We start from the raw sequence: 25,759 nt of genomic DNA on the forward strand, positions 1-25,759 counted from the left end.
TTTGGTTAAGCTCAACTTATTCAATTGAAACATAGGACCGAAATTTATCAAAAGATTTACGTATTGAAAACTAATTTGATGCCCGCATCACCTTACTGGTGAAATACACTATCCCACCAACTCAGAGAAGCCGGGACCTTCTAAGAAATAAAAATTTTCAAAGCTTTCATTTACAGTAAAAAATTCTCATACTAAAGAAGTTAATACCAGATAACTCATTCCAACCTCCAAACAAAACCAAAACGATTACCAGCGAGAGAGCGATGCAACAACTTGCAAAATATGCATCTGTTTGCAAACCTATATTTTGCCAGAGGAATATGAAACAACTGAGCTATCCCCTGTTCCTGAATGATCAGATGTAGGTGTACTTTCCATACATTTATCCACCAACCGCCCTTGTGTTGATCTTTGTGAAGCCGTGGGCAGCTGGCTGGTGTGATAAAAATATATGCTCAATATTTTGCTTGCAGATTTGATGAGAACAGAACTAACAGTCTATTCTCAAAATCTTATCAAAAGGAGGAAAGAAAGATTGAGACATGATGCAGGATAGTACAAAAGGTTAGAATACATTTAAATGAAATAGCGCGTCTGTAAAAGATAAAGATCAAATCGCTAACTGCAATAATCTCACTTAAGCATCACCTCGACCTCCGATAATCTCACTAACAACCTTATTTTTTGACCATCGGTTAACGAGAGTTAAGAGCAAACTAATGGAGTCGATATCACATCACTACTAGCGATTTCTCACATAAGTCGCATGCATGTGAATCTCAACATACGAAGCTTAAGTAAGAAGTTTAGATTTCTACAATATTTTGGTACATCTCAAGCAGGCAAATTGGATTCAACTCACAGCAAGCACTCTAGAAACACTTTCAGTATAATAGTAGCAACCTCAGAAATCATCTGGCAAATGAGATTTCAGTAGCGATATTTGGTCGAATAATCCTTGGGCGCTATAACCAGACCGCGGCCTTTCCTCGCGCCCCTATAGACAGTCTCCACGATGTCGATGAACTCCTGCTTGTCCTTGAGGGCCCAATTGATCTTGTTGTTGTTCCCCGTGCCAAGGTCGATCATGATGTGCTTGTTCCGGAAGAAGAACATCACTGTCGAGGGATCATACAACTCGTACATGGTATTGAAGTCAGGGACCTCTGTGATGTCCACCAGGTATATTACTGCAAAGTTCTTGATGGTCTCTGCAACTGATGCTAGCACTTCATCCATCTGCTTCAACATGCAAAATTAAATCTAAAAATCCAGGCCAGAACATAGAAAGGGGGCGAGGAAGCAATAAAGCAGCAATACATAATTAACATAGTTTTCAGCAACAATTTCTGGTTCAAGTGGTTGAATCCCATAAATCATGGAGGCAAGTTTCCAATTGACAGAACTTCTGCTATAAAGGAGACATATTAGACCAAGAAAGAAGCAAGCTGGCAGGGAGGAGAGAAAGAGTTATAGGACGAAAGTTCAGTTCTGTTAGCCTTCTTCGTGACACATTTTACTAGTACAGATAACATTTTACTAGTACAGATAATAATCGATGCACGTTTCTTACACTTTATCTAGAGAAATAGGTTTGAAAAGGGCAAACTGCATTGTTCCCCCAAGAACTTCTTAGAAAGTTTCACTTTGCCCTCTGCCCTTTAAAAAATGACAATCCTATAACTTGTGGAAATGTTACAATTCACCTCTTTACACTTCTTTCCATCATCTCCATTATTATAGTTGAAGTTGCTGTTGACATGGGTACGATGTTAGCACGCTGGTTTTGCCATGGTGGCTCAAGAAAGCAGTTTTTTTCTTTTTCCCCCTTTTTGTCAGCGATCCATTCAAAAGACTGACTTATGAGAGAAGGATTTCTTTGGGCAGAAAACCCCTGTTCTCTCTCAAACAATGATCAACATCCAAATAAGGGCTAGAGTTAGGGGCCGACGAGTGATTCTACAAATTCCGTGTGGAAGAAGGGTGAAGAATGAAAATCTAGCTTTGATTTCCAGAAAAATCAAATCAAGCACCTTGCTTGATCCCCATCCTCTAGTTGCTAGGAAAGAAACCTCTAGTTAATTGGTTTCCTCTAGTTGATCTGTTTCGCTCGAGAAATGGAAATCTTGAGGGGTAAAGAAGATTATGGACTGAAATATGGTAAGCTTTCCTATATGCTTTAACTGTTCTATGATTTATGGTTTAATATTGGGATTTGTGGCCTTTTTTATTGAATTCATTGATGCAGGAGGATATGGGGTCGAACATTTTAGGGGGCATTTAAAAAATATAAGGTTTTAATATGGTAAAGAAGATAATGAATATTTTCATGGCCTTTGAATGAATAAAAGAGAAACTGGGATGAAGAAATATCAAAGTTTGAAAATACATCAGAGTTCCTATTCGAATTTTTGGGATTTTTTTAAAAATTAATTTGAAATTTTTGTGATTATCTAGGAATAACAGAAAGAAAAATAAAAATAACACCAAAACTCAGAAAAATTAAAAAATTTAAAAAAAGGAAAAGATAGGGGAAGATAATTAGAACTCACTCCTTAATTGGACTCTATCCGTGGATTCACTCCAAGGGCGACAAAATGGGAATATTAGTGCTCCAGAAGTTCTATATAAATATTATTAATTTAAAATTTTGACCGAACCAGTAGATCCGACTGATCATCAGACCCCTCATTAGAAGTTTTACACTGAGATTCATCATGGGGACTTCTTTGCAGATATACTAGACAAAGTTTATGTGGATGGTAATATTGCTCATTTTGGTTATTGCCATGCCAACGTACTATCTTTGGTAGAAACCGTATACACGCTCGAAAAGCTGGGCTACATTGGAGAATTCAAATTCTTTCGATGTACCAAAGGGAGTGATTTTGACAATGGTGTTCACCAGCTAATTAATGACAGCGATGTTTTAGAAATGGTTGCAATTGCTTCTGAGCAAGCTTCTTTGGGAATCTACGTGGAGCATATGAAAAGCGTTGATGCTATGTAGATATATAACGGATCAACTATTTGGAGAAAGCCAAGAAAAACATCCAATGATTAGAAGTGAGGGTTTAAACAACAATAATGTTGGAGGAACAAAAGAAGTGGTGAACCAAATAGGTGTAGGCAACAAAGAATCACAACTATTTGGCATGAAAGGTGTTCGAATGATGAAGGAGAGAGAATAAGGGTTATGGGGTGATGACAATGACGTGGCAAATCTTGAATGGATGAGTGGGTAGCACTAGAGATAGTGATTTTGTAGCTCATGGTCTTGTGGATAGCGAATGTGGCTTTACCGATCACTCTTCAATGCGCAAGTTGATGCTGGTGTCAACATGTCAAGTCAGGAATGCGAAATCAGTGGGGTTTTACATGCTAAGACAATGGACCATCAAATGAGTCTGACTATGCACCTTGCAATGAGCTGGATATAATGGAATCACCCTCTGCAGGTTAATGGGGTTCAAATGTCCTGAATTTAGGGCTGAAATAAATTTGGTATGATATTTTGAGCTGAATACCATACCAAGCTGAATATAGTGGCATAATACCAAGCTCAAAATGTGGGTTTTGCAAACTCAGGAGCTTGGTATGATATTTAGCCCTACAAATGAGCTTACAAGTGCAGTTAGGGAGTATAGCATCAATAATAAGTTTAGTATCAGAGTCATTACTAATGACAACAACAGGGTGAGAGCTGCTTGTAAGGAGAAACATCCTTGCCTCATTTTTTTGCATCATAGGTTCAAGATGATAAGACAATGCAGGAGGTATAATCCTACGGGTACCTATTGTAAAGAGTTTAGAAATAGATATGTGACATCCGATTGGCTCATAAGAAAATGTGCATAGATTTAGAACTGATCCTAAGCAGTTATTAGAGCGCTTGCAAACCTAGATCTCAATGTTAATGTGTCTAGAACAAGTACAGGGCAAGAAGAAAGGCCCTGCACTTATCGACTGTATTGAAAAAGTGCAAGTGTCTATTGGAGTTGATGTAGCTTATTCAATCAAAATGAATGGAAATTATAAAAGTTAGGGACCTAATAGAAAAAAAGAAAAGTTAGGGACCAAAGTGAGAAAACTGATGAAGGTAAGGGACCAGTGGTGCAATTAACCCTTTATCTTATGGTTCTACTTCTTTAAAGCATGCCCTGAAACTTAATTCCATGAATTTTCTCTCCTGATTTATGGTCTTTTTGGAAGCTTGCAGGGGTTAATCCCATCTTTACAAGAGCTTGTACCAGATTCCGAACATAGGTTCTGTGTTCAGCATCTTTAATCTAATTTTGAGACCACTCACAAGGGCAGTTACTAAAGGATATATTATAGGCTGCTACTAGGGCTACTAACACTTAGAAATTTGATAACTGGATGAGGATCAACAGAGCCAGACCTGATGGCTTATAAGTGGTTACCCGAGAAGCCACCACAGCAATGGTTGAAATCGCACTTTGTAGAATTCCCCACATGCGGTATGCTAATGAATAGCATGTGTGAGTGTTTCAACAGATAAATTCTTGAAGCTAGGAGAAACCAATTCTCTCTAAGCCAAATGCTGTCAACCTTAACTTGATAAATAGGTACATCTGAAGATAGAAGCAACTATGAGATTTAAGGGGAGGATTTGTCCTAGGATTCAAATAAAATTGTGGTTCATTTAATCTAAGGTCGCACATGCAGAAGGTGGGGATTATCTTGAATTCCATGCGCTCATGTAGTTTTAGCAATGCTCCATGAGAACTTGCAGCCTGAAACTATGTATGAGTGGAATACAGTAGAAGCTCACAAAAAGAATTGCGAGCACCTAAATCCTATTAATGGTCAAAACATGGACTAGGACTGGCCTAGAGCCTATATAACCACCAGTTTTTTCATGGAAAATCTGAAAGGCCATAGAAAGCTTGAAAGAAGTTAGTTGCAAAGCAAGTTAACGCAGAAAGATTAAGTAGGCAGCAGATTAGGATAACATCTACTAAATCTGTACAGAAAGGGCACAAGAAAGTCTTCTGTAACACTAGAGACCACACAACCAGACCAGCACTAAAAACAGATTTACATTGATTTACTAAAAACAGATTTACATTGATTTAGAGCATATCGACATATAGTATTGGAACACACAAAGTAGAAAATGAAAAGGGAAGTTGAATATGAAAAGAAAGTGTGGTTGATGAAAGGAGTTGCTCTAGCAAAGCGCAAAAAGAACAAAGAGAGTGGATCATTTGAATCACCCTTGTAATTGTGCCTCAAGTTCTGCTACAGGGTACCAAAGAAACTACAGTTAGAATCATCAGCTCAAATCACAACAAATCCAGCACAACCAACAAACTTTATTAGGAATCGCAATTACAAAACTCAATCACACCACCTCCCATTGGAACTCAGACTTCCATTGCTCATGCAATGGCAAGAGGTAAGGTGAAGAGGGCTCCTAGCGATGTAGGTCAGGGCAAAGGGTAAGGAAACGGGGCGAAACAATCCAGGCACAGCATCATTAACATTTGTTATATTCATGGTCTTTCTCTCTTAGAAGATTTGAAAGTATTGGTCCCTGCACTTTGCACTTTGTTTGATAAAACGTTCATACATACAACTACATACGAATATAGCACTATAACTACGAATTCAAGGAATTAAAAAAAATTTAAAGATACCATTTATAGTCAGCGACCCAAATAGCAGCAGCTATAGCAATTTTAATGGGTAAACACTACACTATGCTGTTGAAAACATACTATAGCGTACTAGGATCATAGCGGCCGCTATGGCGCCCACAGTGGCTGCTATAGCGAGACCATAGCAGCCACTATGGTGAGACAAAAAAGCGGGCCCATTTTAGACCTCAATTTTCTAGAGATTCAATAGGTTGATTACATCCTAAAATCATTAAAATCATACGAGATTGTCCAAATAGAAGAACTAAGTTATTGGTGGGTACCAAAGGAACTATTCCATCATGTTTCTTATTGGAAACAAGTGAAAAAATCGTGATTTTATTTGTGTGGAGAGAAAAGCAACATCGGACAACACAGGTTTATTGGTGACCATTAGGGATCACCGCGATTATGAACGATCACTATGCTAAGTAAAAACACTGTTTGGAATATAAATTTAGAGAAATTGAAAGTGCTATACTTCTATATTTGGAAGTTGGAACTAACATGTAAGTCCTATCATTTCAAATACAAATGCAGTTGGGAATTTAAGCATTGAAATAATGTATTATGAATCTCACTACAGGTTCATAGCGGCAGCTATAGCACCCTTAATCCGCTATCCACTTTGATATCCCCCAAACACTAAGTACCTACTATCCGCCATTTACAACTTTGTTTGTAGTCATAATGTCATAGAGGTCAGACCATATCAGATCAATTTGCAAGATTTAACAAGAAATATAGAAATGAACCAAACACTCACAATGTTAGCAACATAGCATCAAATGGGATTAAGCATGGATGTTAATGCTCCATAGCTACTGCATAAACATAAGAAAAGAGTCAATGTAAACTTGTGTTGAATTACCTAGTCATCTACTGAATGTGTAATTTAGAAATCTTGTAATTTAGAAATCTATTAATGCACAGCATGAAATGATTTCTAAAAACCAAATAAGAAGAAGAGGTGAAAACAAAAGAACCAATGATTAGTGAAGCAGAATCATCAACAAAGTACAAAGTAGAAATACAGAAGACAGTGCAAATCAATCAAGGTACAACTTCATATCCTAGCACAATGAAGACAACCATTAAACTAGACATTCTATTAACGAAAAAAATTTGAAAGTAAAGCAGCATTGTATTTACGTTTCTCCCTTCTCAAGCTTCTTATAACAAGACAAAAACCTAACCAAACTAGAAATCAAGAAGTAAATTCCCAAACAGAGTTCAATGCAATTCCCAAACAGAGTTCAATGCAATAGATATTTAACTTGGTCTTTTGTCGTGATTGTTGCACAATTATCATTTCTATGATGGAGAACAAAGCTAAATCTTGAGATGAAGCACTTCTCAAAAACCTAGAAGATCTCATGAGTAAGCAATAAAAGCCTTAAAACTTATTGAAGATACCTCAACTACAAACTCTACTAGCAACTAACAATGTGCTATCTGACATCATCTGAAAGGTGGTTTCTCAAATCTACTCAGAGAGCCATGGTTCTCGTGGCCATGACAACTACTATAACAGCTATTCATTCCAACTAGTTGGTCTACATATCGCATATGTCTATGTTGCCTGCAAAGATTGCTTGACACGTTAAATTGAATACAGTGGGGAACTCTCCTCCTCCAACAATTTGAGTGATGAAAAAGAATGCGGTTTCCAAGCCTCTGTTTAAGACCAACTACTGAGCAGGAAAGGATGTCATGCTGGCCACAAGATTTTCAGAAGAAAAAAGATTGGTTGTGCATTGCCATTATTGAAGGCTCTACAGCAACACCATATTTTAGAAAGGCACATTAGGGCCCTACTCCCATATGCAGGCATCTAAATCTCTACATCTGAAGAAGAAATAATACAACTAATTTTAGTGAAATTACATTAGACATTCAATTTTTTGTTTCAATGACAGAATATAAGGATTGTCCATGAATTTAATGAGCCACATCGAACAATTAATCAATCTAGGTCTAGAAAGGCATTTGAAGCTTAAGAAAAAGAATAATTTCCTTTGATGATTTCTCCAAAAAGCTTAAGGAAAAAAAAAAAGGATTTCCTTTGATGATAGCAAAAACCCTTGAAGACTAGATTGCTAAATGAGAGTAAATATCACCAAAACACGAACAAAGCAAATAGCGGTCCAAAAGGGAAATCAAGCAAGAGGTAAGTTCACAGCTTTCACATTTAGCTAATTATCTGCTGCTAGTCTTATGAAAATCCAAAATGACGCATTGCCTACTAGTGAAAATTAAGAAACAACAGTCAATTGCTACCAAGTGCTGACAATAGTTAATGGTATATAACTTACTTAATACATTAATGTCTAGGATTATTCCAAGTGTACGAAGGAATAAGATTCTACAAAACATATCAAATGTGATCTAAATCTTTGTGTCACGAACGCAGGGGTAAATATTTTATAAAAAAAAAGAAAATAATGCACCGATAACCGACGCGCTCGGCTAAAAGGGGAAGGGCATGTCTTTTTGGGTCAAAACCCATTTAGTAAAATAAATAAAAAAAATCTAATTTATAAAAAAAAAATAACCATATTAAAAAGATAAAAATTTTTCCCATCGTTCTCATGACTCTCCACTGTTCCTCTCCATAAGAGCCTCCAAAGGTATTCTCTCTCTCCATCTCTATTTTGCATTAGAATTATAATTTTTTTGAATTAGATTTTTTTTTTTGCCATTAAGATTATTTTTTAATTAGGGTTATGTTTTTTTAGATATTTTTCAATTTTAATCTATTATAATGCGGACTAGAGACCTCAATATTTTAGTTGTTTTCTTCAACTTGTCATTAACTATTTTATTTATTTTACGCTATTTTAAAAAAAAAATCTCTTCATAGGGTTAGGTCAGTAAATGTGATAGAGTAGGCGGGAGAAATTGCTCATTCAAATGTCGCTTTTGTAGTATGACTAAAAATTTTCGATCAAAGGAATTAGAGGATGTACACAAGTGACTCCACAATATCTTAACAAATTTAAAAAAGAAAATGAAGAAGCGAACTTTAGAGCAAAGAATGCAAAATCGAAATCGGTACTGTTACCACCATTTACTAGTCAAGTAGCCAAGGAGGATCATCAAGTGGTGTTAATATTGTTTCACTTAATAGTTTTCATCTGAAGAAAAGAAAGGGAAATAGGGATACGCCTTTGGAAAAGGCAATTAATTTACAAGCTAGTAAATTATTACATACGAAATAATCTAGCTAGAAACCCTCACTACATTAGTTCCTATCTATGTATCACGGACACTTCTATTAGCCTAGCGTGTCTGTGTCGGACACTGGCATGTCCGATGTGGACACTTCTTGGAAGCTCGTTTAATGCCGATCCATAGAGCAAACAATTAAAAAAAGTATACATATTTTTATTTTACTTTTTTTTTATGCATTATAAATGTAAGATGATAAATATTTTAGCTTTTTGATGAATGCATACAAATTTTTTTGACAATATAAATAAATTATATATGGTGCGGAATTTTTCTTCAAATATATGAATTATCAATAAAAATTTTACTAACTTTCATTCGTATGAGAAATATAACAATATTTTACCAAAATTAATATTTTGTATATAATAAATATATATTATTGTATTTAATAATATTATATTTTATTAGGGGTGCCCATGTCGTGTCCATGTCCTAATTTTTCTAAAGCTGCCAAATCGTCGTGTCCAAGTCATGTCATGTCCTGTGCCAGTATCCATGACGCCTAGGTTCCTATACATACACGGTCAATCATATGATTAGTGGCTATATTTTTCACTGTGTTAATATGCTAAGAACTACTTTATTTCAAAAGCAAAGAGCACATGTAGAAAATTTATTAGAACCGATTAAAGGAACATGAAGCGAAAAAGATATAAAGTATTGTTTGTGATGGTTGGAGCAATCCTGAATGAAAACCATTAATTAATTTCATGGCCATGACGAAGGATGGTCCTATATTCTTAAAGGTAATTCATAATGAATGTGTGGAGAAAGATAAGAATCATATTCAAATTTAATTAAAAAGGTACTTTTGGAGGTTGGGACATCAAAAATAATTTAAATTATAATTGACAGCGCATATGTATGTGGAATGGCGGGGAGAATTATACAGCAACAATTTCCTCATATACGGAGAATAATTATATTGCATATGAAGAAGGATTATGGAGATATATGATGACGTTACGGGTGTAAAGAATTTTGTGATGCGCCCCACTTCCTGGGGGTCATCCATCCTGAAATTACTCTAGCCCTAGTCTCGCTCAACCCTCTTAACCTCTTGAACGTAGCCACCGCTACTATAGCCGAGTGAAGAGTTTTAGCACTCTTACACCTTATATGTAGGACAATTGCAAATCCAAAGGGTGTGTCACAGTTAACCGGTTGGACCTAGCCACTGCCCAAATGTTATAGTCGGTGTTGCCGTGTCCAAGTCGTGTCCGCTGTTCTGTGCCTACATCCGCGACGCATAGATCTAAATCATGGACAAAACAATCGTAGGACAGTATTATCTCAACTATAGTAGTAATGTCCTCAAGGATGCATCTTTTAGAGTTGAAATCCCTGATGTTTGGTGCTTGTCGACTCTGCAGCCATCAAGGGGAAAAGAGCAAGAAGAACAACAAATAAAGAAAAAGTCCCCAAAATATAACTTGCAAAACGAGGGACACGTAATTTGGAATTACAGGATGTTGAATAAAGCTATACATCGGTAAAACATGCACAATTGGACAGAAATTAAGCATCTAATTGGACATCCATTGAAGACGATTAATAAACGATAACAGATCGCGGTAAAAACACTCGTGGGTCCTTAAAAACCCTAATAACTGGACGGACTCGACGGTGGATTGATTGAGTGGAAACCCTATTTTTTGAAAGAGGAGGAATCGGAAAGGAAGCGAAAGAAGAAAGAAAGAAAGAATCAATATCAATACAAATACAAGTATAGAGAGAAACAGAGAGGGGGAGGGTTGGTGAGCAGCACCTGCATGCAAGTCTCGTCCCAGTCGTGGCCGAAGCGGATGATGACGAGGCGCTCCTCCTCCGCCAAGATTGCCTGATCCACTGCCCATCCCGAGTGCAGGTGCGGAAGAAGGTACGACATCTCTCCTCTCACTCTCTCTCTCTCTCTCTCTCTAGCGAATCCCCTCTCGAGTCGCACAGGCTCCGATTCCGTGTGAGGAGGCGACCGACGTATAGACAGCCGAAACTTCTGGATTTTTTCTTTTTCTTTTTTTAATTTCCCTTCACCGTCACTAATTTTTTAGAATTAAACTTTATTCTAAAGTTGAAACCAAATGTCGTTCCTCCATCGAACTACATGATCTGAATATTAAATACAATATGCATGAATATTAAATACAACTAGCAACTAACCCAATGCACAGATTTTAATTTTATCTTTTAATTACATCTTTTATATAATATATAATATTAATTTTTATATATTAAGTTTTTTTAATATCTTTTTATGACAACTTTTATATAATATATATTAATTTTTTGCATATTAAGTTTTTATTAGAAAAATTATTGAATCAAGTTAAAATAATACTATCATGATATACTAATAGAATGTAAGTAAATAATTTAAAATAAAAAGATTTTAAAATGAAGAAGTAAAAAGGTTCAAATCCATTAGAAATTTAACATAATTATTAGTTATATATTTTTTAATACTCAATATTGAAATGATGAAGAAAATTAATCTTATTTCAAATTCTTAATTTTTATATATTAAGTTTTTCTAATATCTTTTTATGACAACTTTTATATAATATATATTAATTTTTACATATTAAGCTTTTATTATTAGAAAAATTATTGAATCAAATTAAAATAATACTATCATGATATACTAATAGAATGTAAGTAAATAATTTAAAATAAAAAATTTTAAAAATAAGAAGGAAAAAGGTTCAAATCCATTAGAAATTTAACATAATTATTATTTATATATAATTAATCTTATTTCAAATTCTTTATGACTAATTTTGTAAACTTATTTTTTGAAGAATTTTAAGTGACTAAATTTGGAAAGTAATTTTTTAGAACTTGTGAAGCATGATTCATATTATGATTCCTTTAAACTAAAAAGTTCTTGTTATTATGAATAATTAGTCATGTATGTTTATCAATTATTTTCAACAAATTAATCAAAAATTTAAATATAAATATCAAACATACCTCCCAAAAGTAATTATTGAATATTTCTTGGGATAGGGGCAAATATTTATGCGCTCTGAAAATTTTAATACTATGACGAAATCCAAAGTTAGTGGTATGTATCCTGAAAAAAAAAAGAGAAGATAATATATACATTACAAACCGACCAAATCATTACACGTAATTATTTTCAAATTTTGAAACAAACTTGCCTTTTGTAGAAAGATGGTGCATAAAGGTGGAAAATAAGTCTGCCTCCATCTATCATACATATGGATGATAACATTAATAAAATAATGACATTCTTGTAATACTACGTTATGACGGATAAATTTGTAACGTTTATGATTTAACTGTGAAGAGTGAATATGCTCACAATCAAAGAAAAGAAAAGAAAATAACTGTTGTGCGGTTGAGAAAAAAATAACTGTTTGTGTATTTAGGAAAAAAAAATAATGTTTGTGCGGTTAAGAAAAAATAATGTTGTGCGTTTAGGAAAAAAATAACTTGTCGTGGCGGTTAAGGAAAAACTGCTATGCAGTTATCTTTTGGGTACGTTGTCGTATGATCTCTTATAATTACTTAATGATATGATAAGATATAAACTATATATAATGATTATATATATTATATATATATATAATATATATATATATATATATATTTTATATATTATAATATATATATATATATATTTGTGCGAATTAAAAATTATTATGATATAAAATTAAAAAAATATATATTATGATAGTGCGCCCGTGGCATCTTATGGTTTCATATGAATAAAAATTATATAAAATATATAAATATATAAATATATTATAAATTATATATATTATATTATATTTTTTATTAATATATATATATTATATATATATATACAACATTTATAATATATATATTAAATATATATATAATTATATATATATATATGTGAACTAAAAAATATACTTATATTATTTAAAAAAAAACTGCTGTGCAGTTAATTTATTATGTACGTGTAGTTATACTCTCTTATAATACTTAATAATTATGAATATATAAAATAATATTAATGATAAATATATATATATATATATATATATATATATATATTTGTGAACTAAAAAATATATTATGATAAGTTAAAAATATATATATATATAATGATAAGTGCGCCACGTGGCACATTAGAATTTTTCATGTAAGTGCGCCACGTGGCATCTTATGGTTCAATTGGAACCATGCTTCTAAAATTAGATATTTATAACTCTATATGAATCCCCAATAAATTGGTGACATGGCAAACCCTCCTTTTTTTATATTTTTTATATTTTTTAATGGTTGTTTATTCTCTCTCTTTCCCTTCCCAACGCACGCCTCTTCATCTTCTCTCCCCTAATATTTTGGACCCCTTCTCCTCTTCTCAACGTTCGACCTTTCATCTCCCTCAATCCCTTTTTTCCTCCTCTTGATTGGAGTTGGGCATCATCTAATTAACTTCTCTCTGCGGTGAGTGTCACACGTCTTTGCCTCCTTCGACGGCGTCGTATCAGTGGCGAAGGTGGTGAACGTGATGGCGGTAGAGACCAAGGCGTGGGGACGGTGGCAGAGGCATATGCAATGGCGGTGGAGATCGAGTTGGCGGCGGCAACAGCAGTGGCGAGTCTTGCCCTCGAAGACCAACATCAAGTGAGAGAGTTCCTCTATCTTTTCCTTTCTTCTTCTCTCTTTTTTCTTTTTTAATCTATTTTTAACCTATTTTATAGTATTTTTGGGGATTATTTGGTGGTTTTTGTTTAAGGTGAGTTGGGTTTGCTTAAAAATTCAATTTCGTTAAATGAAAATATGAATTTCTTAGTTTTAATAGATGGTTTTGTATAGAAAGTATCTTATTATCTTAGAATTTCCATTCTTGCTGCCTAATTATGGAAAACCCCCAACTATATGCCATTGCATAATGGTTCTTTCAACTAAATTATTTCTTGATTGACACCCATACTGTTTTTGCTTTTGTAGATTTAAACTCTATTCTGAAATTTTTGTTCTGAAAATTTGGAATGAGTGGTTTTTGGCATTATTTATAGCATTTTCATAATTTACTAAAAATTCAAGATTACTATTTTCAATGTTTGTAATGTAATTATGAATAACGTGGTTCCATTGTTGTGTAATTAATTTAATTTTGTAATGAATACTCTGGTAGAGCATTAAGTTTTATAGCATAATATTTTTCAGCTCTGACAGGGAAAATTGCTGATATTATCAATGTAGCTACTTTTCTAATTTAGTGCTTCTTAAAATAGTTTCTTGATCTGATTTGACCTAATATATTGCAAATTTGCAATAGATTAGTGAAGAAGAGATTACCTTTTTGATGAAAGGAGAAGATCCTTATGATGATGCTGTTGTACTAAAAGTCTTCTATCCAGATATTAAGTTGCTGCTGGTAATAGAGGGGCCAGATGGTATGTATTTGTTTATACAATTCTCAAAGCTCTTTGTTATCATTGTCTAATTTCTGCTGATGTTGTTTCTCTGGTACAAAACGAAATAGATATATGACTAATGACTTTTCTTTATTGAGGATGACAACAAAAAGAATTTTGAAGAAAATTAAAACTGTAATTTTAAATGACATAGCTATCCATGAATCTCATGTCCTCTTCTTTTGCTGTATTTAGTTTTTACAACTTTGCCACCAGTAATTATCATTTTACATTTCAATAATAAAGTTGCAGTTATTATTAAATGTCCAAACATCCTGTTATATGTGAGAATATGATCAAACTAATTACAAAAGCTGCAAGTATCCACCTTAACATATATAATTTCAAATAATATAGGAATTTAGTGGTAAAGTAAGTGGACTAAAGGTGACTGTTGTGGACATTACTGATGCTCAAGATGCCTTCATTGCTGGAATACTATTTGGATTGGCCTCAGTTTTTTCAGTTGCTTAGAGTATTACTCTTTTTAACCTATCATTGCACTAAAATTTATTTTCATATTATGTGGATGTTCTACATTTTTGTTTCATTTTTTCTTTTTTTTTTTAGCATATAGTTCATTGCATATAGCAAGTTAGATATCGATATATTCTAAACTCTAGCAACCGTGTTTTTAATGATTTCTTTATCTAATTAAAACTGAAGGATAAATAGATTTAATAGCTAAATTGAAGGATAAATAAATTTAAAAACTAGACAAGGAAAAAAAATGTAAAGAAAAGTGAAAACTAAAAGAACATTTCATACTATATTTCTAGATATATAAGAAAAAGCTTTATATTTAACTTATAATTGATGGTGGCCAAATCTGAACCTTACATATAAAAATTCTTTGTTCCTGCTACTTGCTCATCTTTTCTACTGCTACTTCTGCCTACAATTCCTTCTTTTTCTTTCTTTCTTTCTTATTCTACTATTATTAGTGTTGGTTTTTATAGTCTTCTATTATCTCCTATTTATTTTTCTACTTTTGCTTTTGGTGATACTATTATTAATGAGTGGTGATGATGGAAAAGTAAAATAAATAAGACAAAAGTGTGGCGCGGGGCAGAAGTGTTGCAAGGGGAAGTGCGTCGATGTTTTGTGGGACACGAGGAAATGCGGCACATGCGGGCGCATGTGCTGGTTCGGGCAACTGTGCGGTAGCGGCATGTGTGTGGCGATAGCCTATGACCTTGACCACTGCGGCAGATGCCACAACAATTGCACCCCCAGCATGCGGTGCCAACAGGCAGTATATTTCGATTCGAGGAGGAGATAAAATGAAACTATAATACAATTTTTAGTCAAAATTTTAGAGTTTGGTTACATTTATGTGTAAGCCTCTTTCTATAATTATTGAAGAATGGTGTTATTTGGGAACCATAATAGAAGTTTTCAGTCAAAGTTTTATGATCTTTTTAAAAATTTATATAAGCTTCTAGCTATAATTTTATTTTTTTAAACGATTGAGTTTAATCATGCAGATTGGCTATGCTTAACTTAACACGGTATAGCTTCCTATGCATCAATAAATTATAAATATAAATTTTATTAAAATTTTGCTTTTATTATCTACCCGTTGCATCGCGCGGATCTCTATACTAGTATATATATAATGTGCCACATGTCTCTCTCTCCCTCACATGCTCTTTCTGTACATGAACCAAAACAATTCATATCACACAGAATATTGCCATGTACTATTGCTATCTTGCTAATCATTAGGGTGCATGATTCCACCTCCCAGCTTTTCTATATATCTAGCATTGTTCACTATCAAATAAGCGTATGAATGTGTATATTTGTCTCTGCTTATTTGTTCCTCCCAGCTTTATTAGTAGTACTAGAGCATATTCTCGACCTTGCTATATTTGTTTTGGAATTATTTAGAATACATATCTTCTATTACTGTTAGGTGAGGTAAAACTATGTTGCTTTAAACTCCAAAACAAATAATATAAATTTAACAGTAAACAATTTTTTTGTATATACCTTGATAGTATAGGAATACGAAACAAATAATATAACTTTAACATTAAACAGATTGTTTTTTCCAGCATACTGGAACAATAACCTTACATAAACGCTATACTAGAGCTTAAACCAAATGTCGTCCCTCCATCGAGCTACGTGATCTTTCTTTTATATGGTTTTCTCTCTCTCCCTCACATGTTCTCCCTCCCTTTACATAAAATATATGGTGCATGGTGGGAAAAAATATAGTACAGAGGATATTGCATTGTACTTTTGCTATCTATGTAATCACGTGGGTTCATACATCCTCCCCACACCCGAGCATTTTCTATATATATGCTGTTAACTACCAAACATGTGGATAAATGTTAATATTTGTCTCTATTTACTTGTCTTCCAGCATCAATAGTGTTAGAGCATCTTCTCCAGCTTCCTATATATATAAACGTCTAGCTTCTAACATAGTTATTGGGCTCACCCATTTACTTCCTTAAGGAGTAAGAATTTCCTTTGGCTGTATCTACAGATACAGCCAGTTATATTCATATGTTTGTTTTCTGTTTGTTTTAGAATTATTTGGGTTACATATCTGCTACTTTCCTAAGGTAGGGTAAAACTATATTCGTCTTTTTTTTTTTCGATCCTATCTTTCTTGAGCATGTATACATGCAGGTTCTTTACTAGCTAATTATTTACCTCTTCTAGGCATCTTTATTTTAATTTGGCTAAATTAAAGATCAAGTTCTAACAATTTCATACTAAGTTTCCTTACCTTACCGTGCTTTTTATATTTCGTTAGTTCTTTATGGAATGATAACATAAATTGTTAAAAAGTAAATAATTAAATGGCTTATTTGTTTTAAGGATATGTTGGTGATGTTGGGTTCCTTACTTTTTTTATTAATGGTGGACATATATAGAGATTTGTTTCAATACTTAAATTTTTAATCTACGGCTACTGAGCAATGTATGTAAAGATGTTAGAAAGTTTCTCTAGACAATAGCATTGGAGGGCTGGGATTAAAAAAACTAATACATTAATTATGCTAGATTCAGAACACATGCCTTATTTTTTATCATACATTAATTATTCTGCATTTGGTCATTCTATGCCTAACTTAAAAGTGGTTATCTCATCTTTTTCATATCATTCTTGAACGTTTAAAGGATAATGGCGGCCCTACCAGTATCATATAAGCAATTGTTCACCGACATACTTGGAGTTCTTGCCCTTCTTCTTCCTAATTACGGCGCAATGTTCGGTTCTGATGGCTTGTATGTGGGATGTGCTGAAATAAAAGTTGAAAATATTGATGGAACTGAAGAGGTTTTTAAGTGGTTTGGTCAGAAATGCATTAATGTTGAGTTAGCAGAGTAGAAAGCCGCTCATGAAGCAATTATATGCTTGAAGAAAGCACTTAATTTCAATGTTGCTGATATTAACTATGATGACTTAATGGTTTATAAATCTTTATACGAACAGCTGTGTGCCAACCACAACCAACTCCAGTTCGACGACTATTTTCTAAAAGAATGTTACAGCTATACTCTCTGTGAGGTTGGGCGCCTTCAAAATGAGAATACGTGGCTCGGACAACAAGCCGACCACGCTGCAGAGTTGCTGTGGCCCACTACAATTAATAATCATCGTGGCAATATGTCAGAGGATGGGAGTTCGGGTGTTTAGAATTACTGATAATCTTTTAAGTCTCATAGTCTGTCTGTTTAATATTATGTCATGGTCTTTGTTGTTTTATGTTCTGCAACTTCCTTCCTTTGTTGTGCAGTGCCGTGATAGTCTGTCTGTTTAATATGATGTCATGGTCTTTATTGTTTTATGTTCTGCAATTTTCTTCCTTTGCTTTGCAGTACTGTAAAGATATGTTGATTTCCCTCTGACGCTTTAAGTATGATGTTTTCTGAAATTTCTAATATTGACTTCCTATGTTATACAATATTAACTGCTCTTCGTCTAACAATTTGGCACAAAAAAAAACAATTTCTAACTCTTGATCTAAGAACTGTTTTATCAATTATATTTGTATTAATCTATATTATATATTTAGTTATCTTACATAATGTGGATGTTATATATATATATATATATATATATATATATATATATATATATGTATGTATGTTTCGTATAATAATATAATGAAAGTTTATTATTAACTCTCAGTAACGTAGACCCCGGCCGCGAAGGCGGGGTCATTACACTTAGATAATATATACGAACCGGCACGCGAGCGCGAGCGGGGCGCTCGGCGTTCAAGCGTGGGCCCGGCCGGCTCAGCGTAGAGCGCTGGGGCGAAGGCGGGTCGTGGCCGGCAGCCAGAGAGTGAGGGAGTTTTTTTTTTTCTTGACTCTTCTTTTCTTTATTTTTTCTCTCCTCATATTTGGAGAAAAAAGATGTTATTATTTTTTAAAAATCTACTCTAATTTTTATTTTATTACAAAAATTTAAAATATAAAATAATTTTTAATCACTTTAAATTATTTTGTATTAATAATAAATTTTAATTTTAATATTAAATATTTAGATATATATTTGTATATTAAAAAAAAAAAAACAGATTGATGAAGGTTTAAGTTATATTTACCATCGACATGAATCATAATTTAATCGTATTTAAAAAATTGGATATCAAACATAAAATTGGAAAGCCGCTCGGCAGCGAATGCTTATAGGTAACCGTGGCCAGTGCTGTAAGCCCGGCCCAAGCCTGGCGGCCGGGCGGCTCACGTCGCCCGGTCGTTTTATCATCCCTATCACACGGGTCCTTCACTAGTAATAAAATAAAATAAGGTTAAGAGCCCCTTTGAAATTTTGGATATTCTATATAAAAAGTTTAATCAAATTAATATATTTAAATTATTATTTATTGCTTAAATAATAAAATAATTTATTTATTTATTATTTATAATTAAATATGTATTTATCCATAAACTAATATTTATATTAGGCCAATTTGCATAAAAAATCCACTAATTTTGCGCTTTTGCAAAAGTTGGCCACTTTTTTCGATTTTGGAGATTCGGGCCGAATTTTCAGTCACCAGACCAAAATGCCCCTCGTCTACATCTGCCGCCCGCGCATTCCTTGAGATACGTATACCCTAATGTATGGTTCTAGCGGGCATTAAATGCGCCCCTTGTGTTTTATGTAACCTCGCTCTTATCGGAACCAGGACCAAATCGACCCCGCTATTCGCTAGCCTCGGTATTTGCTGTTCGGCTTTGAGAAATTAAATTTACTGAAGCTAAATGACAAGAATTACGCGGCCCGCAACAGGAATAATATGTAGTATCCTTTCTTTATATATATATATATATATATATATATATATATTAGTACCTAGACTAAGTGTGCATGGCTATGGATGCCACGTGCACTCCCCCATGCATGCTTATCTGGTTGAGGGTGGCTCTAATTAATTTAGTTTTTGCTTTCTCTCTTTAGTGTGAAGTAGAGAACCACACGAGGTGGAGCTTGGGGGAGTAGCCGTGGATCTCGGATTCAACGTCGACATCGCGCCGCGGAGCCGTTCGAGGATACGGTTGCAGTCGTAGCATCGCGAGGAGTCCGGGCGAGGGCGTGGTTTCGCCGTTCTCGACGTCGCCCCGCGTTGGATTTAGCATACGAGGTGGGTTTATCATCGGAATCCTACTCCTATAATATTGTTCATCGACATGTATCGTTAATATTACAAGTTGTTATTGTTTGTTTAGCTCAAATTCATAAGTAGGTATGTTTTAGACATATAAACTGAATTGGGAGCATGTTATTAGTTGTTATTAATCATACATGTGGGACTTGGATAAAACATAGGAGAAAATCAGCGTTCGGAATCTGGCATATGTTGAATTACCTGATTTAGCCTTAGGGGCCGTTGTATTTTTATACAGTTATTGTATTCGGGTTGTGAGTACCCCAGGTAGTTTAGAAGGCATTTACGCTCGTGCTGAGATGCCGAGCTTATTTTTCAGCAGAGTTTAGGCTGTTTCGGGTCGTTGGGTGCCGTTCGGGTTAGCGGTGGACCCAGATTCTTGTTTTGGTCACAGATTGTGCCGAGGGCACGTGGGTTTGGTTTGTAGACCTGTTTTGACCCTGTTTACTTGACTTTGGCTAGTTGGAGCCTGTTTGAGCTCGACAGAGATACGCTGCATACTCGGTTGGGTAGCGCCCACGAGTGCCACTCCGGAGTCAGGCTTTGTGCTTTCGCGTTGGTGTCGCTCATGCCAGTTGGACTTGCTCTCCACGGACCAGTTAGTGTGGATAGAGCTTGACAGTCACAACGGGGCAGGGACGGGTGTATTCACAGTCCCGGGGACGGGTATGCTTACAGTCCCGATTGGATTGGGTCAGGTTGGACATTTCCTACAGTTGGTTAGTGTAGAGCATGATAGTGTAGTATTTGATAGCGGTAGACTTTATTCCTGCATTTCACTACTATTCTTGCTCCCTTCTGTAGACTTAGTGGGTAGACCGATGTTGTTTTGGGCGGTACCCACTGAGGACTACTTGTTTTTACAGTAGTTCTCACGCCCAGTTGTTACCTATGTTTTTGCAGAGCCACAGGTTCCGGCTGCTGCACCGTCCGCGGATCAGGATCGAGGCAAGGGCGTTGCGAGTTAGAGCCCTACCCGACGTGCTGAGCTAGAGGTGCTCCTACTGCAGGTAGATGTTTTGTTTCGAGTTTATGTACATAGTGGACTTAACTCGCCAGTGCGAGTAGCTTTGTATTTTGGATCTGGACTATGTATATGAAACTCAGTTTGTTTAGCTTCTGTTCTCTCCAGCAGCTCTCTACTACTGTTCGTGGTAGTGTTTGATTTTCTGGTACAGCTATCGCTTCGTATACAGGGAAAATTCCTTTGTATACGGCGGATTTGTCGGCGCGCCCGGGGAAAGTGTAATCCGGGGCGTGACAGATTAATTTGGTATCAGAGCTTAGCTATAGGTCGTTGGGACCTAGAAAACCTAAGTTTGGCGAACCTTAGGAAAGCAAGACGCGAGAGGCGGAATTTATTGCGAAAGTCAATGATTATTTGTTCTAACTCCTCCTAGAGTGGAGTGAGTGACTGAAGGAGTTCCTGTTTTGGCCTGAGAAATTATGTTGGCTGCAGACGACATAATTTTGGAGGGAAACAGGGACCGCCTTCTAGACTTTCGTTGATTGGGTCGATAGTGTTGTGTTGTATCTGACCCCGATTTGTTCTTTTCAGCTATGTATCGTCGCCGAGGTCGACCGTCGTTGCGGGAGCGTGCCCAGTTGGCGCGGGATCGTGTGGGATCTCCCGAGATGCCTGAGCAGGCAGAGGCGAGTGCACCCCCAGTTGTAGAGCAGAGGGCCCGACCGGAGGCGAGTGCATCCCCAGATTTGAGTGCACAGTTGGCTGCCCTGACTGAGGTGACGAGACAGCAGGGGGAGCTATTGCAGAGGTTGTGTGAGAGGATAGCTCAGCCACCGAGTTCTGTACCGAGGGCACCAGAGTCGCCAGTTCCACCCCCGACTACTCCAGTGACAGCACCAGCTGCAGCAGTTCCTCCATCGGCAGCAGTTCCAGTAGCGCCAGTTGCGCCTGCTAGGGGGCCAGTACCGTTGACTGAGGCTGAGCAGGAGCGGTGGACGGAGAGGTTAGCTCGTTTTCGCCGATTTGATCCACCGATCTTCGATGGCAGAGGCACTGAGGCCTGGATTGTTGAGGGATGGGTCAGTGCGATGGAGAAGTTATTCGAGGATCTGTTCGTTCCAGAGGGGGAGCAGGTACCCCTGGGAGTACACTGTCTAGCAGGTGATGCTCATGACTGGTGGCGGAGAACGAGGCGAGACCAGGGGCTAGTGGCGGCGCAGCTGAGTTGGGATGAGTTCTGTGGAATGCTGTTTGGGATGTTCTTTCCCAACAGTGTGAAGCAGAAGCTCGAGGAGGATTTGAGGAGGCTTCAGCAGGGAGATCGCCCAGTGCAGGAGTACGTTCGGGAGTTTACTCGACTCCTGAACTGTGTACCATTTGCGGCCAGAGACGAGGCGCACAGAGTATACATGTTCGAGCAGGGGCTGAGACCGGACATCTTCAGGTTAGTGCGGGCGCAGAGGTCGAGGACCCTGGATGCGTCCATAGAGCAGGCCCTATGGGTGGAGAGAGGTGAGGTGTCGCTGCAGGAGAGGACTCAGGCCGTGGGGCAGGGTCAGGACAGGAAGCGCCCCTTTCCAGATGACGGAGGGCAGTCGAGCAGCAGACGTCCGCCGAGACCTCCACGATCACGTTCTCAGGGTCGTGGGTCTTCGGGGCGTCAGCGTTCCAGGGGATCCCGTCAGCAGGGGCAGACTCAGAGGACGCCACAGTGTGTGATCTGCGGGGGACCACACTGGCCTCGGCAGTGCGAGCAGAGAGAGGGCAGGTGCTACGGATGTGGTCAGCCGGGACACATGAGGGCAGCTTGTCCCCGAGCAGCATCTCCAGCACCGTCATCAGCTTCGGCACCACCAGCACCACAGCAGTCTTACGGAGCAGCACCGAGCTACCGCCAGGAGGACAGATCGTCTGTGCCGCGGTCGAGTGAGCGGCGACAGCAGGCTCCGAGTGGCAGGGTCTATGCAGCTCAGGTGGAGGACTCTTCAGCAGCCGACCGAGTGGTGGCAGGTATCACTTTGATTTCTGGCATTAGAGTTCGCACTCTTTTTGATACCGGTGCATCGCATTCCTTTGTTAGCCGAGCATTTGCATTGTTGCATGGTCTAGAGTTAGGAGCGTTGTCTCAGGCACGAGAGGTGCAGATCCCCGACCATGTCTTGCAGGTTACAGAGTGTTGTTGGTCCTGTCCGGTGCAGTTAGACTCTTGGATCATGCCCGCAGACCTGTTGGTGTTAGGGCAGCTGCAGGACTTCGACGTAGTGCTCGGTATGGATTGGCTGGCGCGGTACTATGCTACGATCGACTGTGGAGCGAGGACGGTGACGTTCCGCGAGCCAGGCCAGGAGGAGTTTACTTTCAGAGGCTGCAGGAGCACGCTGTTTGCCACCTGGATATCTTCGGCGAGGGCTCGACAGATGCTGAGCAGTGGGTGTATCGCTTTCCTAGCGACAGTTGTGGAGGTACCTACGGCGGCGCCGAGACTCGAGGACATCCCAGTAGTCCGCGAGTTTTCGGATGTGTTTCCCCCTGAGTTGACGACATTGCCGCCGGAGAGGGAGATTGAGTTTGTGATTGATGTAGTTCCTGGAACTGCACCAATCTCAAAGGTACCTTACAGGATGGCACCGGCAGAGCTGAGAGAGCTAAAGGCGCAACTTCAGGATCTGATGGATAGAGGGTTTGTGAGACCCAGTGTGTCGCCTTGGGGAGCGCCGGTGTTATTTGTAAAGAAGAAGGATGGTTCGCTCAGGTTATGTGTGGATTACCGGGAGCTGAATAAAGTGACCATCAAGAACAAGTATCCTCTGCCGCGCATTGATGATCTATTCGATCAGCTGCAAGGATCTTGTGTCTTTTCGAAGATTGATCTCCAGTCAGGTTACCACCAGCTGAGGGTGAGGGCCGAGGATGTTCCCAAGACGGCTTTTCGGACTCGGTACGGGCATTATGAGTTCACGGTGATGCCTTTTGGATTGACGAATGCCCCTGCCGCATTCATGGATTTGATGAACAGAGTGTTCAAGCCGTTCTTGGATAGGTTTGTGGTAGTCTTCATCGACGATATCCTGATTTACTCCCGGAGTGATGCTGAGCATGAGGAGCACTTGAGGATTGTGCTACAGCTTCTGCGCGAGAAGAAGTTGTATGCCAAGTTAAAGAAGTGCGAGTTCTGGCTACGGGAGGTTGCTTTCTTGGGCCACGTGATTTCAGCTGAGGGCGTAGCAGTGGACCCGAAGAAGATTGAGGCGATTCGAGATTGGCCTAGACCGACGACGGTTACTGAGGTACGGAGCTTCCTGGGACTGGCAGGATATTACCGTCGGTTTGTGGAAGGCTTTGCGAAGCTTTCCACACCCCTCACACGCTTGACGCGGAAGGGGATTCGTTTTGTCTGGAGCGACGACTGTCAGAGGAGCTTTGACGAGTTGAGATTGAGGTTGATGTCGGCTCCTATCCTTGCCCTTCCTGTTATGGGCGAAGGATTTGTGATCTACAGTGATGCATCGCACAGTGGACTTGGTTGCGTGCTGATGCAGCATGGTAGGGTGATTGCTTATGCTTCACGGCAGTTAAAGGATTATGAGAAGAATTACCCTACGCATGACTTGGAGCTTGCCGCGGTGGTTTTTGCTTTGAAGCTCTGGCGGCATTACTTGTACGGCGAGCACTGCGAGATTTTTACTGATCATAAAAGTCTCAAGTATCTGTTCACCCAAAAGGAGTTGAATTTGAGACAGCGCCGGTGGTTGGAGTTGCTGAAGGATTATGACATCAGTATCCAGTATCATCCCGGCAAGGCGAATGTGGTGGCAGATGCGTTGAGCAGGAAGGCAGTGCAGAGCTTGAGTATGTTGATCACTCGGCAGAGACCGTTACTCGAGGAGCTGAGACGGCTGGGACTCGAGGTAGTGTCCCCTGGATTTACTGCGAGATTGATGTCTATGATCTTGCAGCCCACTCTGTTAGATAGGATTCGAGAGAAACAGAGTGGGGATCCACACTTGTCGAGGATTCGAGAGCAGCTTGAGAGGGGACAGGCCGAGGGCTTTGTTGTGGACAGTTCGGGAGTACTGCGGTACAGGGACCGACTGTGTGTACCTATGGATTCAGAGATCCGAGAGGACATCTTGAGAGAGGCTCACTGTTCACCTTATACGGTTCACCCCGGTGGAACCAAAATGTATAAGGATTTAAAGGCTCAGTTTTGGTGGAATGGAATGAAGAGGGACATTGGTAGATTTGTGGCTCAGTGTCTGACTTGTCAACAGGTAAAGGCCGAGCATCAGGTACCTGCTGGCAAGCTTCAGAGTCTACCAGTGCCCGAGTGGAAATGGGAGCAGATCACGATGGACTTTGTCGTCGGATTGCCGAGAGCACAGGGTGGTTTTGATGCGATTTGGGTGATAGTGGACAGACTGACCAAGTCTGCTCACTTCTTACCAGTGCAGACCACTTGGTCCAGAGAGAGACTCGCTCAGTTGTACTTGGATGAGATAGTGAGGTTGCATGGCGTGCCCACTTCGATAGTATCCGACCGGGACCCGAGGTTCGTATCGCACTTCTGGAGGAGTCTTCAGACGGCCTTGGGCACTCAGTTGCAGTTCAGCACAGCATTTCACCCACAGACAGATGGTCAGTCAGAGCGGACCATTCAGACTCTAGAGGACATGCTGAGGGCATGTGTCTTGGACTTTGGAGGAGGGTGGTATCGGCATTTGAGACTGGTTGAGTTTGCGTACAACAACAGCTATCAAGCGAGCATCCGGATGGCTCCGTTTGAGGCGTTGTATGGACGCAGATGTCGATCCCCTTTGTTTTGGAGTGATG

The 25,759-nt window shown here is 38.2% G+C and overlaps 2 protein-coding genes across 5 annotated transcripts; one reads left to right on the forward strand and one right to left on the reverse strand.

The window, feature by feature from the left end:
* Positions 554-10,897, reverse strand: LOC109723926 (thioredoxin-like protein YLS8). 2 transcript variants are annotated; one of them, XM_020252440.1, is made up of 3 exons: positions 10,666-10,805; positions 6,430-6,487; positions 554-1,239 (listed from the first exon to the last, which is right to left on the reverse strand). In XM_020252440.1, the coding sequence occupies exon 3, from the start codon at positions 1,237-1,239 to the stop codon at positions 931-933; it is 309 nt and encodes a 102-aa protein (XP_020108029.1). In that variant the 5' UTR covers positions 6,430-6,487; positions 10,666-10,805; the 3' UTR covers positions 554-930. The 2 variants fall into 2 exon arrangements, with proteins under 2 accessions (XP_020108029.1, XP_020108028.1); XM_020252439.1 differs by lacking the exon at positions 6,430-6,487 and having other exon boundaries at positions 10,666-10,897.
* LOC109723928 (probable fructokinase-7) lies at positions 13,136-18,225 on the forward strand. Of its 3 annotated transcripts, none has more exons than XR_002219790.1 (3): positions 13,136-13,525; positions 14,176-14,293; positions 17,459-18,225. XR_002219790.1 is itself a non-coding variant. In XM_020252441.1 (3 exons), the coding sequence occupies exons 1-3, from the start codon at positions 13,449-13,451 to the stop codon at positions 17,846-17,848; spliced, it is 261 nt and encodes an 86-aa protein (XP_020108030.1). In that variant the 5' UTR covers positions 13,140-13,448; the 3' UTR covers positions 17,849-18,225. The 3 variants fall into 3 exon arrangements, 1 of the variants encoding a protein (XP_020108030.1); XM_020252441.1 differs by having other exon boundaries at positions 13,140-13,517; positions 17,775-18,225; XR_002219789.1 differs by having other exon boundaries at positions 13,145-13,517.

The sequence above is a fragment of the Ananas comosus genome, linkage group 18 (assembly GCF_001540865.1).
Source record: "Ananas comosus cultivar F153 linkage group 18, ASM154086v1, whole genome shotgun sequence".
Classification (NCBI taxonomy): domain Eukaryota; kingdom Viridiplantae; phylum Streptophyta; class Magnoliopsida; order Poales; family Bromeliaceae; genus Ananas; species Ananas comosus.